Source organism: Culex pipiens, chromosome 1 (assembly GCF_016801865.2).
Source record: "Culex pipiens pallens isolate TS chromosome 1, TS_CPP_V2, whole genome shotgun sequence".
Classification (NCBI taxonomy): Eukaryota; Metazoa; Arthropoda; class Insecta; order Diptera; family Culicidae; genus Culex; species Culex pipiens.
This window is the reverse complement of record NC_068937.1, coordinates 138325874-138340073: the sequence shown is the minus strand read 5'-3', so window position 1 is coordinate 138340073 and position 14200 is coordinate 138325874. Positions and strand designations below refer to the sequence as shown.

At 40.2% G+C, this 14200-nt stretch overlaps 3 protein-coding genes and 2 pseudogenes across 4 annotated transcripts in view; 3 read left to right on the top strand and 2 right to left on the bottom strand.

Moving 5' to 3' along the window:
* LOC120417077 (homeobox protein abdominal-B) overlaps window positions 1-14200 on the bottom strand; it is a 113798-nt gene that overhangs the window by 99482 nt on the left and 116 nt on the right. Inside the window, exon 1 of the mRNA XM_039579046.2 lies at window positions 14047-14200. This exon is cut by the window's right edge and continues 116 nt beyond it. Within this exon, the coding sequence (XP_039434980.1) occupies window positions 14047-14059 (13 nt within the window). The 5' untranslated portion in view covers window positions 14060-14200. The remainder of the gene's footprint in view (window positions 1-14046) is intronic.
* Window positions 8-4697, top strand: LOC128092510 (condensin complex subunit 1-like; annotated as a pseudogene).
* LOC120417080 (condensin complex subunit 1-like) lies at window positions 4727-8675 on the top strand (annotated as a pseudogene).
* LOC120417074 (zinc finger protein 226-like) lies at window positions 9922-12477 on the bottom strand. Its single transcript, XM_039579041.2, has 6 exons — window positions 12336-12477; window positions 10920-12272; window positions 10677-10860; window positions 10445-10615; window positions 10321-10379; window positions 9922-10257 (listed from the first exon to the last, which is right to left on the bottom strand). The coding sequence occupies exons 1-6, from the start codon at window positions 12344-12346 to the stop codon at window positions 9999-10001; spliced, it is 2037 nt and encodes a 678-aa protein (XP_039434975.1). The 5' UTR covers window positions 12347-12477; the 3' UTR covers window positions 9922-9998.
* On the top strand, window positions 10773-13821 carry LOC120417078 (oocyte zinc finger protein XlCOF26-like). 2 transcript variants are annotated; one of them, XM_052706427.1, is made up of 3 exons: window positions 10773-10867; window positions 12651-13344; window positions 13405-13821. In XM_052706427.1, coding segments are annotated over exons 1-3 (975 nt in total). In that variant the 5' UTR covers window positions 10773-10865; the 3' UTR covers window positions 13684-13821. The 2 variants fall into 2 exon arrangements, with proteins under 2 accessions (XP_052562387.1, XP_039434982.1); XM_039579048.2 differs by lacking the exon at window positions 10773-10867 and adding an exon at window positions 12479-12599 and having other exon boundaries at window positions 13405-13791.

Sequence of the window (14200 nt, the reverse complement as noted above, 5' to 3'; positions counted from 1 at the left end):
GATAGCCACCCGGATGAACGAGGATGATTTAGTGACCATAAAGAAACATTAAATTACTTTTTGGGAAATGTTGACGATTTGTCAAATTGTTGGTTCGAAAATATGGAGTTATGTTTTCACAAATAGTCAGTATTTGGAAAATTGTTAATTTAAATTTTAAATGCTGCAAGACTTTGATCATATTCCTGATTATGAATTAATTATTTGACAGATCTTATGTTTTTAGGGTAAAATGCAAACATGTAAAATTTTAGTGTAACACGTTGTTTGTGTACGTAGGACCTTTTCAGATAAACTCTATTTATATATATTTTTTTAAATTTTAATCAAAATTCTTTTAAAGAAGCTGTTTTTACAAAATTAGAAATTAATATATTGTTTCTACAAAATAAGAAATATTTATGTTTTTTATTTAATCTACATGAAGTATAAACATAATTTTAGTTGTAACACATAGTTTCATAGCATCCAACTCGGGCAAAAATTTGTTGGTGACATCAACATTCAATTAGATGGCCTTTTAGTTTAATTATTGCACAAAGTGCAAAAAAAAAACTATATAAGACACACACCCTAGTTTGAAATTCTAGAGTTTTTTTATTAGGTCCTATAAACATATGAAAGACAATAGTTTATTCGTCCTTTTAAAAAAAAAAACTCTGCAAAGTTTGCAATATTTCTAACTAAACCGATTCCCAACTATTTGCACTGCATTTTCAAAAAAAAGTTTCATGCGTTTCAATGTCGTTGGTTGCATCCAAGTTTTAATGCATTCCACTTGTATCCAACATTGCATAATATAGATCGACTTAATTAATCAATCGACATGATCGACATAAATGGCCAAACCCCCTTTTGAACGTCTGTCAAAACACAAAGTTCGCGAACAACCAAACATTCAGCACAGTTCGTGGAGGAGGAAAAAAACCTTGTGCGCTCCGTATCCTTGTTCCGGTGGGACCTTTGCGTTCCGTTCCGACCGTGGATCCGCGCGGAATTTGCGACGAGTGAAGATCCCTTTTGGGTACTTGCCAAAGTGCACATTTTTGTGATTGTTTTGTGCGAAAATTTTCTCTCCCCCCACTTAGGGTCAAGGTTGACTTGGCAAGATTGTCCGTATTTTGGTCGGAGTGTCTCGCGTAGACCGGAATTGGACTGTCGGCAGGACAGCGATGGCAAAAGGGGGTGCCGCAGGCGGAATGGGTGCCGGCGCTGAAGGACAACGAGCAGGCTGAGGTGCTGTACAATCTGTTTCAACGGCCGTAAGTTGGAACATGTTTCGTTTAATTATTTTGAGATGATCACAATCTTTCGTTTTCAGCGTAATCAAGTGCGAATCCTGGAGCACTGCGAAGCGTCCATTGTGCTGATCGCTGACGGCGTGATGCTGCTGTACGAAGATTTTGCATCGCTTCGATCTACCTGGTGTTGAACAAGGAATTGATCGAGCGGGTCAACGTGGACACGACCTACAGCCAAACTGCAAAGCACATGAGCCAGTTGCTGGAGCTGGGAATGCTCGCTCCGAAGCTTATCATTCCACATTTGTCCACGATGAGCGACGAACTGAGGAACCTGGAATCTTACGTGATGCGCAACTGTGTCCTGCATATCATGGGCGAAGCCATCGTGACCGAGCTGACCTAGGAGGAACTGGCCGATGAGCTGAAGGAAACACGCGATGACTTCCTGCATGATTTGTTCAACCACACGATGGACGTTTCGGCCCATGTCCGCTCGAAGGTGCTTCAGATTAGGCACTACATTCAGGGCCAGAACGCGGTTCCACTTAGCAGCTGGCAGCACCAGGTGCTGAAAGGTTCTGTCGAACGGCTCGAGGACAAGTCACTGCTGGTGCGCAAGAACTCGATCGCGTTGATCCTCGAGCATAATCCGTTCTCCGCTAAGCTCTCCCTGGCGAAACTTCGCAATGAAGAACGGGACGGAAGACGGTCAGCTGCAGGAAATTCGCAACAAGATGTTCGAGCAGGACCCGGCGCTCAAGAAAACCCAACAGCAGTGGGTGTACTACATGATGTTCTCGAAAGCGTATTACGTCAAGACCCAGCACGGCCCGAACCTGAACGAGGAGTTCCAGAAAAGGAAAACGAGGTCAACTTCCTGAAGGATTCGATCCGTTTCGCGGAAATCGTCTATGCTGCAGGACATGGTGATGTCCAAGTCTCAAACGGATGTGTATGAAGCGATTGATTTCTTCACCTCGGCTTACCTTTTTGGGATCAAGGGAACCGAAAGTGGAATGCAGCAGAATGAGCAGTTCCAGTGCCGAGCAGCCATGCCAGATATACAGATAAATCTGTATTTTACAGATTTTTCGATCCCAAAAATCTGTATATACAGATTTTTTAAAACGGTTATATTTGAAAGTTTCAACAATTTAGTTATTAATTTATGCTTTAATATGAATAAAAAGCTTAAATCTGTTGTTAAAAATTTCAAAATTTCTTCTATGGCTTCGAATTCGACAAGATACAGATAAAATACAGATTTATTTTTAAGAAAATACAGATTTCCCTCAAAATAATCTGGCAACGTTGGTGCCGAGCGATGGAACTGTAAGACGCGCTGACGCGGCAGGACATGGTGCAGCATTTACGCGGGGTCACGTCAAGCTGGACCTGCCCAAAGAGAGAGTGAGTCGATTTTTTATGATGTCCCGTTTTTGATAAACTCACGGTTTGAAATTTGTCGCAATTTGTTCTTGCTGTTTGGTGGCAACGTAACCGGCCAGAACATTGAAACGATGTGATTTTGTTATATCTAAGTAACTTTTAAAAATGGTACTGAATTAAAAATGCGGAACTTAGAATTTTGCTTTGTATTTTACACCAAAAACTTGTATGTGGTGAAAGGCTATTCCACAAAGCGCGCGCTCTCTCTCTCTTGTGTTTATATTTCTGTTTTCGCCCGTCGCGCGCAGCGACAGTCAAAAGAGGTCTGCGCTGAAAGTTGACAAGTCAAAACTCCTCTTGTTTTGGTGCGTTTCGTCGTGGTCGTCACGGTTCGCGGTTGTTTATAAGCATCTTCACTATTTTCGCGTTCGTGTTTTGTTTTCAAAAGTGAGTGTAAAAGAACTGCCTTCCATCCTCACAGCAAGTATTGGCTGCGTTTGTTTACATCCGTGAGCAGCTAGAAAAAAAAAGTTCCATCCTTCCGTCCAGCGGGATCGAAGTCGCCGAGGAGGAAAAACAATACAAAGGTGACAATTGAGTGGTTTTCCGGATCGTTTGTTTACAGAAGTGTTTGCTTCTAGAGTGCTACGTGAAAATCCACCAGGTTTGTTTACTTCCAAGAACCAACCAGAACAAATCAACCGGATAACCACGCAAATTTTTATTAAATTTTAATGCAAACAATCATGTTGTTTCAGATTTCGACGAAAAGTACCTTTTCAGATTTGTGATTCCGACCCCGGCTGCCACCAACAAGGACGCGTTTTTAGCGACAGATTCTCTCGGTGAATCCCGAATTGTGTGGACCTGTTCTTGTGCATTCTTGTCGAGGATGGTCGTGGGCAAAGTTCGTCGCGGCCATTTAGATAGGTATATTTAGCTTATCTTCCCTCCTCCTCTTCGTCCTCCTCTTGAGTAAAAAAGTCTTTTCGAGCGGCCAAGCAGCAGTTGATATTCTGTTGACGGAGCTGGCAATAGAACCAATGCAGCCCGAGAGTTTTCGGCCTAAATGGAAACATCACAAAGAATGTACTGGTATGTATGTCGAGAAGTTTCATTTCTTATTCCCATTTGCTTTTTTTTATGTGAATCTCGTTGTTTGCCCATCAAACATAATTCGAATAAATCAGAAGTACTCTGTTTGATTTGCACTTTCTCTAAATTCTCTCATTTCAAATGTGCAACTCGATTTATTTGCAGATTTTGTATTCAACGTAGAGTGGAATATCACCATGGGACTTGAATATTATATTGTAAATAAATACATGGTGTGGTTTATTTTGTTTTATTTTTCTAGGTTTGTACCTGAAGCATGCTTTGATCTTAAAATGAATTTCGTCAAGTGCGACAGGTCATCAGGGTGCGACACGCTCTCATCAACCAGCGGTGCCACTTTTATCTAAACTCGAAGCTTCCAAACTACGAATAACCGGCGTGATATAGCTGCGCCGTTTCCTATCGCAAGCGATTTCAAGTCAAGCAGAGTACCTAATTGACGACGTCCACAGGATGGCGAAGATGGAGCTGGCATCGAAAATGCTACAGTTGTGCTGGATGGGGCGTACGACTTTGATCAACATCCTGCTGTAGCGAAAGTTTCCTTCAGATTTGTTTAACTTAGAATTAGAAATGTCTTTTTTTTGACAAGTCAAACCTTTAGACACACGCAATACCTCTTCCTCCCTAAGTTAAACACCAGTTAAAAGGAACCCCCTTTTTTAGCTTAGGATTTTTCGATCATTGTACTACTAAAATGACAAAATAAATTAAAACATTTGGACAAAGTAAAACTGCACTGTTTTTTTGCTCAAAATCCCGAAAACCCTTAAAAAATTGATGTTAATTCGAATTGTTACAACTATTTCTCAAAATGTAACGCGCCATGGAAAATCACTCAAATAACTATTTAAAACCATAAAAATACCGTTTGAGAAATGGTGAAATCCCTAAAATATATACGCAAAAATGAACTTTCAAAAAGAATTTGACAAAGTGTCGCTAGAAGAAAAAATCAAATAGTGAATATCCCGGATGAACGAGGATGATTTAGTGACCATAAAGAAACATTAAATTACTTTTTGGGAAATGTTGACGATTTGTCAAATTGTTGGTTCAAAAATATGGAGTTATGTTTTCACAAATAGTCAGTATTTGGGAAATTGTTAATTTAAATTTTAAATGCTGCAAGACTTTGATCATATTCCTGATTATGAATTAATTATTTGACAGATCTTATGTTTTTAGGGTAAAATGCAAACATGTAAAATTTTAGTGTAACACGTTGTTTGTGTACGTAGGACCTTTTCAGATAAACTCTATTTATATATATTTTTTTAAATTTTAATCAAAATTCTTTTAAAGAAGCTGTTTTTACAAAATTAGAAATTAATATATTGTTTCTACAAAATAAGAAATATTTATGTTTTTTATTTAATCTACATGAAGTATAAACATAATTTTAGTTGTAACACATAGTTTCATAGCATCCAACTCGGGCAAAAATTTGTTGGTGACATCAACATTCAATTAGATGGCCTTTTAGTTTAATTATTGCACAAAGTGCAAAAAAAAAACTATATAAGACACACACCCTAGTTTGAAATTCTAGAGTTTTTTTATTAGGTCCTATAAACATATGAAAGACAATAGTTTATTCGTCCTTTTAAAAAAAACTCTGCAAAGTTTGCAATATTTCTAACTAAACCGATTCCCAACTATTTGCACTGCATTTTCAAAAAAAAGTTTCATGCGTTTCAATGTCGTTGGTTGCATCCAAGTTTTAATGCATTCCACTTGTATCCAACATTGCATAATATAGATCGACTTAATTAATCAATCGACATGATCGACATAAATGGCCAAACCCCCTTTTGAACGTCTGTCAAAACACAAAGTTCGCGAACAACCAAACATTCAGCACAGTTCGTGGAGGAGGAAAAAAACCTTGTGCGCTCCGTATCCTTGTTCCGGTGGGACCTTTGCGTTCCGTTCCGACCGTGGATCCGCGCGGAATTTGCGACGAGTGAAGATCCCTTTTGGGTACTTGCCAAAGTGCACATTTTTGTGATTGTTTTGTGCGAAAATTTTCTCTCCCCCCACTTAGGGTCAAGGTTGACTTGGCAAGATTGTCCGTATTTTGGTCGGAGTGTCTCGCGTAGACCGGAATTGGACTGTCGGCAGGACAGCGATGGCAAAAGGGGGTGCCGCAGGCGGAATGGGTGCCGGCGCTGAAGGACAACGAGCAGGCTGAGGTGCTGTACAATCTGTTTCAACGGCCGTAAGTTGGAACATGTTTCGTTTAATTATTTTGAGATGATCACAATCTTTCGTTTTCAGCGTAATCAAGTGCGAATCCTGGAGCACTGCGAAGCGTCCATTGTGCTGATCGCTGACGGCGTGATGCTGCTGTACGAAGATTTTGCATCGCTTCGATCTACCTGGTGTTGAACAAGGAATTGATCGAGCGGGTCAACGTGGACACGACCTACAGCCAAACTGCAAAGCACATGAGCCAGTTGCTGGAGCTGGGAATGCTCGCTCCGAAGCTTATCATTCCACATTTGTCCACGATGAGCGACGAACTGAGGAACCTGGAATCTTACGTGATGCGCAACTGTGTCCTGCATATCATGGGCGAAGCCATCGTGACCGAGCTGACCTAGGAGGAACTGGCCGATGAGCTGAAGGAAACACGCGATGACTTCCTGCATGATTTGTTCAACCACACGATGGACGTTTCGGCCCATATCCGCTCGAAGGTGCTTCAGATTAGGCACTACATTCAGGGCCAGAACGCGGTTCCACTTAGCAGCTGGCAGCACCAGGTGCTGAAAGGTTCTGTCGAACGGCTCGAGGACAAGTCACTGCTGGTGCGCAAGAACTCGATCGCGTTGATCCTCGAGCATAATCCGTTCTCCGCTAAGCTCTCCCTGGCGAAACTTCGCAATGAAGAACGGGACGGAAGACGGTCAGCTGCAGGAAATTCGCAACAAGATGTTCGAGCAGGACCCGGCGCTCAAGAAAACCCAACAGCAGTGGGTGTACTACATGATGTTCTCGAAAGCGTATTACGTCAAGACCCAGCACGGCCCGAACCTGAACGAGGAGTTCCAGAAAAGGAAAACGAGGTCAACTTCCTGAAGGATTCGATCCGTTTCGCGGAAATCGTCTATGCTGCAGGACATGGTGATGTCCAAGTCTCAAACGGATGTGTATGAAGCGATTGATTTCTTCACCTCGGCTTACCTTTTTGGGATCAAGGGAACCGAAAGTGGAATGCAGCAGAATGAGCAGTTCCAGTGCCGAGCAGCCATGCCAGATATACAGATAAATCTGTATTTTACAGATTTTTCGATCCCAAAAATCTGTATATACAGATTTTTTAAAACGGTTATATTTGAAAGTTTCAACAATTTAGTTATTAATTTATGCTTTAATATGAATAAAAAGCTTAAATCTGTTGTTAAAAATTTCAAAATTTCTTCTATGGCTTCGAATTCGACAAGATACAGATAAAATACAGATTTATTTTTAAGAAAATACAGATTTCCCTCAAAATAATCTGGCAACGTTGGTGCCGAGCGATGGAACTGTAAGACGCGCTGACGCGGCAGGACATGGTGCAGCATTTACGCGGGGTCACGTCAAGCTGGACCTGCCCAAAGAGAGAGTGAGTCGATTTTTTATGATGTCCCGTTTTTGATAAACTCACGGTTTGAAATTTGTCGCAATTTGTTCTTGCTGTTTGGTGGCAACGTAACCGGCCAGAACATTGAAACGATGTGATTTTGTTATATCTAAGTAACTTTTAAAAATGGTACTGAATTAAAAATGCGGAACTTAGAATTTTGCTTTGTATTTTACACCAAAAACTTGTATGTGGTGAAAGGCTATTCCACAAAGCGCGCGCTCTCTCTCTCTTGTGTTTATATTTCTGTTTTCGCCCGTCGCGCGCAGCGACAGTCAAAAGAGGTCTGCGCTGAAAGTTGACAAGTCAAAACTCCTCTTGTTTTGGTGCGTTTCGTCGTGGTCGTCACGGTTCGCGGTTGTTTATAAGCATCTTCACTATTTTCGCGTTCGTGTTTTGTTTTCAAAAGTGAGTGTAAAAGAACTGCCTTCCATCCTCACAGCAAGTATTGGCTGCGTTTGTTTACATCCGTGAGCAGCTAGAAAAAAAAAGTTCCATCCTTCCGTCCAGCGGGATCGAAGTCGCCGAGGAGGAAAAACAATACAAAGGTGACAATTGAGTGGTTTTCCGGATCGTTTGTTTACAGAAGTGTTTGCTTCTAGAGTGCTACGTGAAAATCCACCAGGTTTGTTTACTTCCAAGAACCAACCAGAACAAATCAACCGGATAACCACGCAAATTTTTATTAAATTTTAATGCAAACAATCATGTTGTTTCAGATTTCGACGAAAAGTACCTTTTCAGATTTGTGATTCCGACCCCGGCTGCCACCAACAAGGACGCGTTTTTAGCGACAGATTCTCTCGGTGAATCCCGAATTGTGTGGACCTGTTCTTGTGCATTCTTGTCGAGGATGGTCGTGGGCAAAGTTCGTCGCGGCCATTTAGATAGGTATATTTAGCTTATCTTCCCTCCTCCTCTTCGTCCTCCTCTTGAGTAAAAAAGTCTTTTCGAGCGGCCAAGCAGCAGTTGATATTCTGTTGACGGAGCTGGCAATAGAACCAATGCAGCCCGAGAGTTTTCGGCCTAAATGGAAACATCACAAAGAATGTACTGGTATGTATGTCGAGAAGTTTCATTTCTTATTCCCATTTGCTTTTTTTTATGTGAATCTCGTTGTTTGCCCATCAAACATAATTCGAATAAATCAGAAGTACTCTGTTTGATTTGCACTTTCTCTAAATTCTCTCATTTCAAATGTGCAACTCGATTTATTTGCAGATTTTGTATTCAACGTAGAGTGGAATATCACCATGGGACTTGAATATTATATTGTAAATAAATACATGTGTGGTTTATTTTGTTTTATTTTTCTAGGTTTGTACCTGAAGCATGCTTTGATCTTAAAATGAATTTCGTCAAGTGCGACAGGTCATCAGGGTGCGACACGCTCTCATCAACCAGCGGTGCCACTTTTATCTAAACTCGAAGCTTCCAAACTACGAATAACCGGCGTGATATAGCTGCGCCGTTTCCTATCGCAAGCGATTTCAAGTCAAGCAGAGTACCTAATTGACGACGTCCACAGGATGGCGAAGATGGAGCTGGCATCGAAAATGCTACAGTTGTGCTGGATGGGGCGTACGACTTTGATCAACATCCTGCTGTAGCGAAAGTTTCCTTCAGATTTGTTTAACTTAGAATTAGAAATGTCTTTTTTTTGACAAGTCAAACCTTTAGACACACGCAATACCTCTTCCTCCCTAAGTTAAACACCAGTTAAAAGGAACCCCCTTTTTTAGCTTAGGATTTTTCGATCATTGTACTACTAAAATGACAAAATAAATTAAAACATTTGGACAAAGTAAAACTGCACTGTTTTTTTGCTCAAAATCCCGAAAACCCTTAAAAAATTGATGTTAATTCGAATTGTTACAACTATTTCTCAAAATGTAACGCGCCATGGAAAATCACTCAAATAACTATTTAAAACCATAAAAATACCGTTTGAGAAATGGTGAAATCCCTAAAATATATACGCAAAAATGAACTTTCAAAAAGAATTTGACAAAGTGTCGCTAGAAGAAAAAATCAAATAGTGAATATTGCTAACAACATATATGGGGAATAGTTCACTATTTGAGAGACAGTGAGGAATTAAAAAAAATATTTACCAAATAGTTGCTATACAATTTGGTAAAAGGTTGATTGAATATTTAACAAATGATTTTCAAACGGTTTTTTTCTATGCGGGATTGCTAACAACATATATGGGGAATAGTTCACTATTTGAGAGACAGTGAGGAATTAAAAAAAATATTTACCAAATAGTTGCTATACAATTTGGTAAAAGGTTGATTGAATATTTAACAAATGATTTTCAAACGGTTTTTTTCTATGCGGGCAACTGTAGCAAGATTCAAATATAAAATCGAAAAAATGTGAAAGATCTTCAAGATTCTTAAAAACTTTTCAACTAAATATGTGAATACTTTACAGACATGTTCTACCTGACAGGAACGGAGTTGACAGATTTTAATCGTAAAAACAAAAAACGAAAAAAAGGAGAGCCAGAACCGGATGCCATTTGAAAGAAGGAAATATTTAGATTTATTTATTTCTTTTTTAATAAACCAATCAGCAAAAATCATACTAAGTTGACAAATTTGAGGTTTTATTTATATTAACTTCATTTCTGTTTTTACTAACATACCAAAATCAATATCCTCATTTTCATCCACGACCGGTTCTGGTGCTGGTCCCTCTACCAGTGACGGGATAAAATGTCTACTTTTCGAGTTGTAGTGCAACTTTTGGTGACTGCGAAAGTTCCCCAACCATGCGAATTTTTTTGGGCACAGCTCACAACAATGCAGCTTGGCAGGTTTTCGTCGTACTGTTGTGTGGTTTTTCTTGTGCTTCTTTAGACGTTTGAGTCTGCAAATACAACAATCAGAACATATACAATCGATCAACAGTATTAACCCGTCACCAACATACCGACTGAAAGTCATTCCGCAAATATCACAAATAAATGATTGTGGCGTGTTGATGTGTATCTTGAAAGAGTATAAATTTAGGAGTTAATTATAAGCTCAAAAAAAATATTTCACTCTGTGCTTACAACTTCATGCTCTTCCAACAGTGCTTTGTTTTTGAAAATGCGATTACACTGATCACATTTAATCACGTTCGGCATCTGATGACGATGCTCGTGACGTACCAGAAGAAGCGCATTTTGGCTTAACGCGGGACAAAACTGACATTTCGTTCTCGGAATGGGCTCTGTGTGTACCTGCCGGAATTTAAAAAAACGTTAGTATGGTTTTTAAAAGCCCAAAAACTTGTCAGCTTACCCCAGTTACGTGTTTTATTAAATCCGCATAGCTTGGAAAGGATTTATCTCCACAAATTCGACAGGAGCAACTTGTCAGCAGTTCCGGCGATAAACATATCTTTTTGTGAGACATCATTGTATATTTTTTCGCGAATGCTCGACCACAACCACAAACGAACGGTCTCTCTCCCGTGTGAGTGCGACTAAAATGTGAGTAACTTCATGTAGTTATTGCTTTACACCTCAACGAAAACCAAATTACCGATGTGAAATTAAACGAACGGTCTCTTTAAAGCCTCTATCGCAGTATTCACATTTATATGGCAATAAATCTGAATGAACCAGTCTGTGTGAATGAAGCCCATCGGCAGATGTAAACAACTTGTTACAGATCGTGCAAACGTGCAGTTTTTTCGGTTTACCACAATCAGTGTGCGTCTTCATGTGATCTCGTAACGAATCAAGCAACGTGTACGATTTATCACACAGATCGCATGCATAGCGCAAAGCACCTTCAACGACGATGACTTTAACGTTCTTTTTCTTGCTCAAAATGCTTGCTCTGCGTTCGAGCGCCTCCAAAGCACTGCTTCCTTCGTTGACGTGCGTTTTTTCGTGAAATTTGCAGTTTTTAAGTGAATGGAAACGCAGCGGACACCAGGCACACTTAACACTTCCGTTCGTAGTGTCTTTGTGCATTTCCAAGTGCTGATTTAAATCACGCACCGATTTGATAGATATTGGTTTATCGCACTCCTCGCACGTAAACGGCAGCTGGTCAGCGTGGGTGTACAAATGTTCCTGAATGCCTTCTTTCGACCCCAAATCCTGATCACAAACATAACAAAAGAACTCTTTTCTCTTGTGGATCTGTTGGTCTAGCGGAATGTCGTGAAGATCCTCGTGGCGCTGAAGGTTATAGTTAGTGGTAAACTTGCTGGGACAATAGTGACAAACGAACCGTTTAAGCTTCTCCTTCTCCAATTTCGATTTTTTCTTTTTTTCTAGTTGTTCTAGTTTTTGTGCCTTTCTCTCATGCCCTGCAAGATGTATTTTTAGATTTTTTTTAGAAAAAGAGACCTTGCCACAAATTTGACAAGTTAGTTCCTTTTCTTTTTCTGCCATTCTCTGCGTGTCGTGTGTTTGCATGTGTTTTTGCAGATTGTACTTATTGTTAGTTTTTTTGCCACATACTGAGCAATCAAGATTCTCATTAACTTGAGCATTATCAACCTTCTCCTTAGTGGAACTACTTAGCTTTTTCTCTTTTTTCGATTCCTGTTTCCCAGTTTTGGGTTTAGTCTTTTCCTTTTTGCTATCAGATCGATCCTTTGCGGATGTCTCAGACTTCAACTTCGAATCGCAATCGGAACCCACTTTTGGTTCCTCTTTTACAATCACATCAACCGTTTCAAATCCAACCTCCTCATTTGGTTGTTCATCCTCTGGGTTTGTATATTCTTCCTCATCATTCTCGAACTTCGGTTCCGTTTTGATTTCGTCAACCATTTCCGGGACCATGTTAGCGAGCCCACCATCATCTTCTAGGCCGGGTTCCGTTTTGACAATGTAAATCTGTTCGATACCACCGTCCGTCACGTCCGGAAGAATTTGCCTGAATGAATGCAACGTCAGCAATCTATTTGTGACATTGGTAATGAAATCACGGTTTACTCACCGACACATCATTTTGGTTAAAGATTTTCAATACGAGCAAGAAATAAACTTAACTATCATAAACGAAGTGTTTTGCTTTCACCAATTTTACTGTCTAGATTTGACACAATACGAGATTAACTAACGGGATAGCTGCACACATCTCTTTTCCCGACAGCTGAATATGACATTTTGCTTCGTTTGTTTTGGTCTTGGATAGCCAGGCACGATTTTCAAGCAATTGCATTTTCGAAGTTTTTCCATGAATAATTAAAATGATGTGCCGGTATGTTGACAATGTGCCTTTCAGAAATATTTTAACTAATTATATTTTTAGGCAAGTTCTCCCTGACACGAACGGAATCGAACAGATTTATATCGTAAAATCTGAACCAGGCACCGATGGTGAAAATGGGCCTGGCCTGATGGCCTCGGAAGATGTGGACGAAATAAAGCAGGAACCACCGAGTGACGATGAAGAACCAGAAACGGATGTCATTCGGAAGGAGGAAACGAAAATAAAAGCTGAAGCATTAGATGAAAGCGAGGAAGAATCCAACTATTCTGCCTGCCTTGAAAGAGATGAGGGAGATTCAGGAGATTTAGATTCAGATCGAATGTCTACGAAACGGAGATCTCTTAAGAGAAAATCTAATGGAAAACAAGTTCCAATCGAAATAAGGCTAGCACGCTCAGAAAAACGGTTTGCGTGCCACTGTGGGATGACCTATCGGAAGGAGAGCCTGCTGATACAACACAAACATATTTGCGATATCCCGGAAGATATAGCAGAGAGCACGTGTCGCTTTTGTCAATTATTATTCACTGACTACTCTAACTTGTTGGATCACGTCAGGCAGCTTCACGGACCAGGAATGCCAGAAACGAAGTGCAGTTTTTGTTCGGAATGGTTTACGAATGTCTCATCCTTGGTAATTCATGAGCTGCGTCACCAACAATCAAATGTTCTCAAGTGCGACCAATGTAATCGCATATTTAGACAGCAGACCAATTTGCAACGACATTTGAAGGTGAGATAAAGTATCTCACTTCCAATCAACACTAAACAAGATTATTTAATTTCATTAAAGGAACACCAAAACAAAGTGGAAATTTTCGCTTGTGACGAATGCGGGAAAACTTTTACGCAGAGCATTAATCTAGAAATTCACAGGCGAACTCACAGCGGAACCCGACCCAGTTTGTGTGATTTGTGCTCAAAGTGCTTTTACTGCCCGAGCAGTTTGAGGCTCCATCGGCTAACGCACTACAAAAAGCACCTTCAAGAAACGACGAAGGTATCTGGAAAAACAGTTTGCGGAGAGGACGAGGCAAATATTATCAAATTTGCAGGAAAAAAGGAGTTGTGAAACGATATTTTGTGAAATTTAAGTTGCTGGTTACACACAACAAAGTCCGATTCTTTATAATCTGAATTCAGGACAGTTCTGTTAAAATGTAAATTTTTATCCTCAGAATGGCAAACCGTGAATTTCAAAACCAGTGTGATATTACACATGGTTCCGAAAATTCCCGAGGACTCCCCGCCTTTTTTGACTGTGGTGCTAATGAAAACGATAACATTATATGTAGGTATGGCACAGCATTTTGCAGATTCTTTTTCAACTAGGGACGTAATATTCAAGTACCTACAGTGTCACGTAATGGTTTGCATAATACTGGATATGCACTACAGATAGAGCTTTTAGAACAAAGTTAGTTAAATAGCTCACCTGAGAACAGCATCTCAGTTCCAGTGTGAGGTTGAGGTTCAGATCCAAGACGAACAGAAGGAGCTCCACTTTACGGCATCATTGATGATATCGCCTTGGCAGATAGCGACTCCGAGGCAGAAGTCGCGCCAATTTTCCAAACTGGTGCAGATGA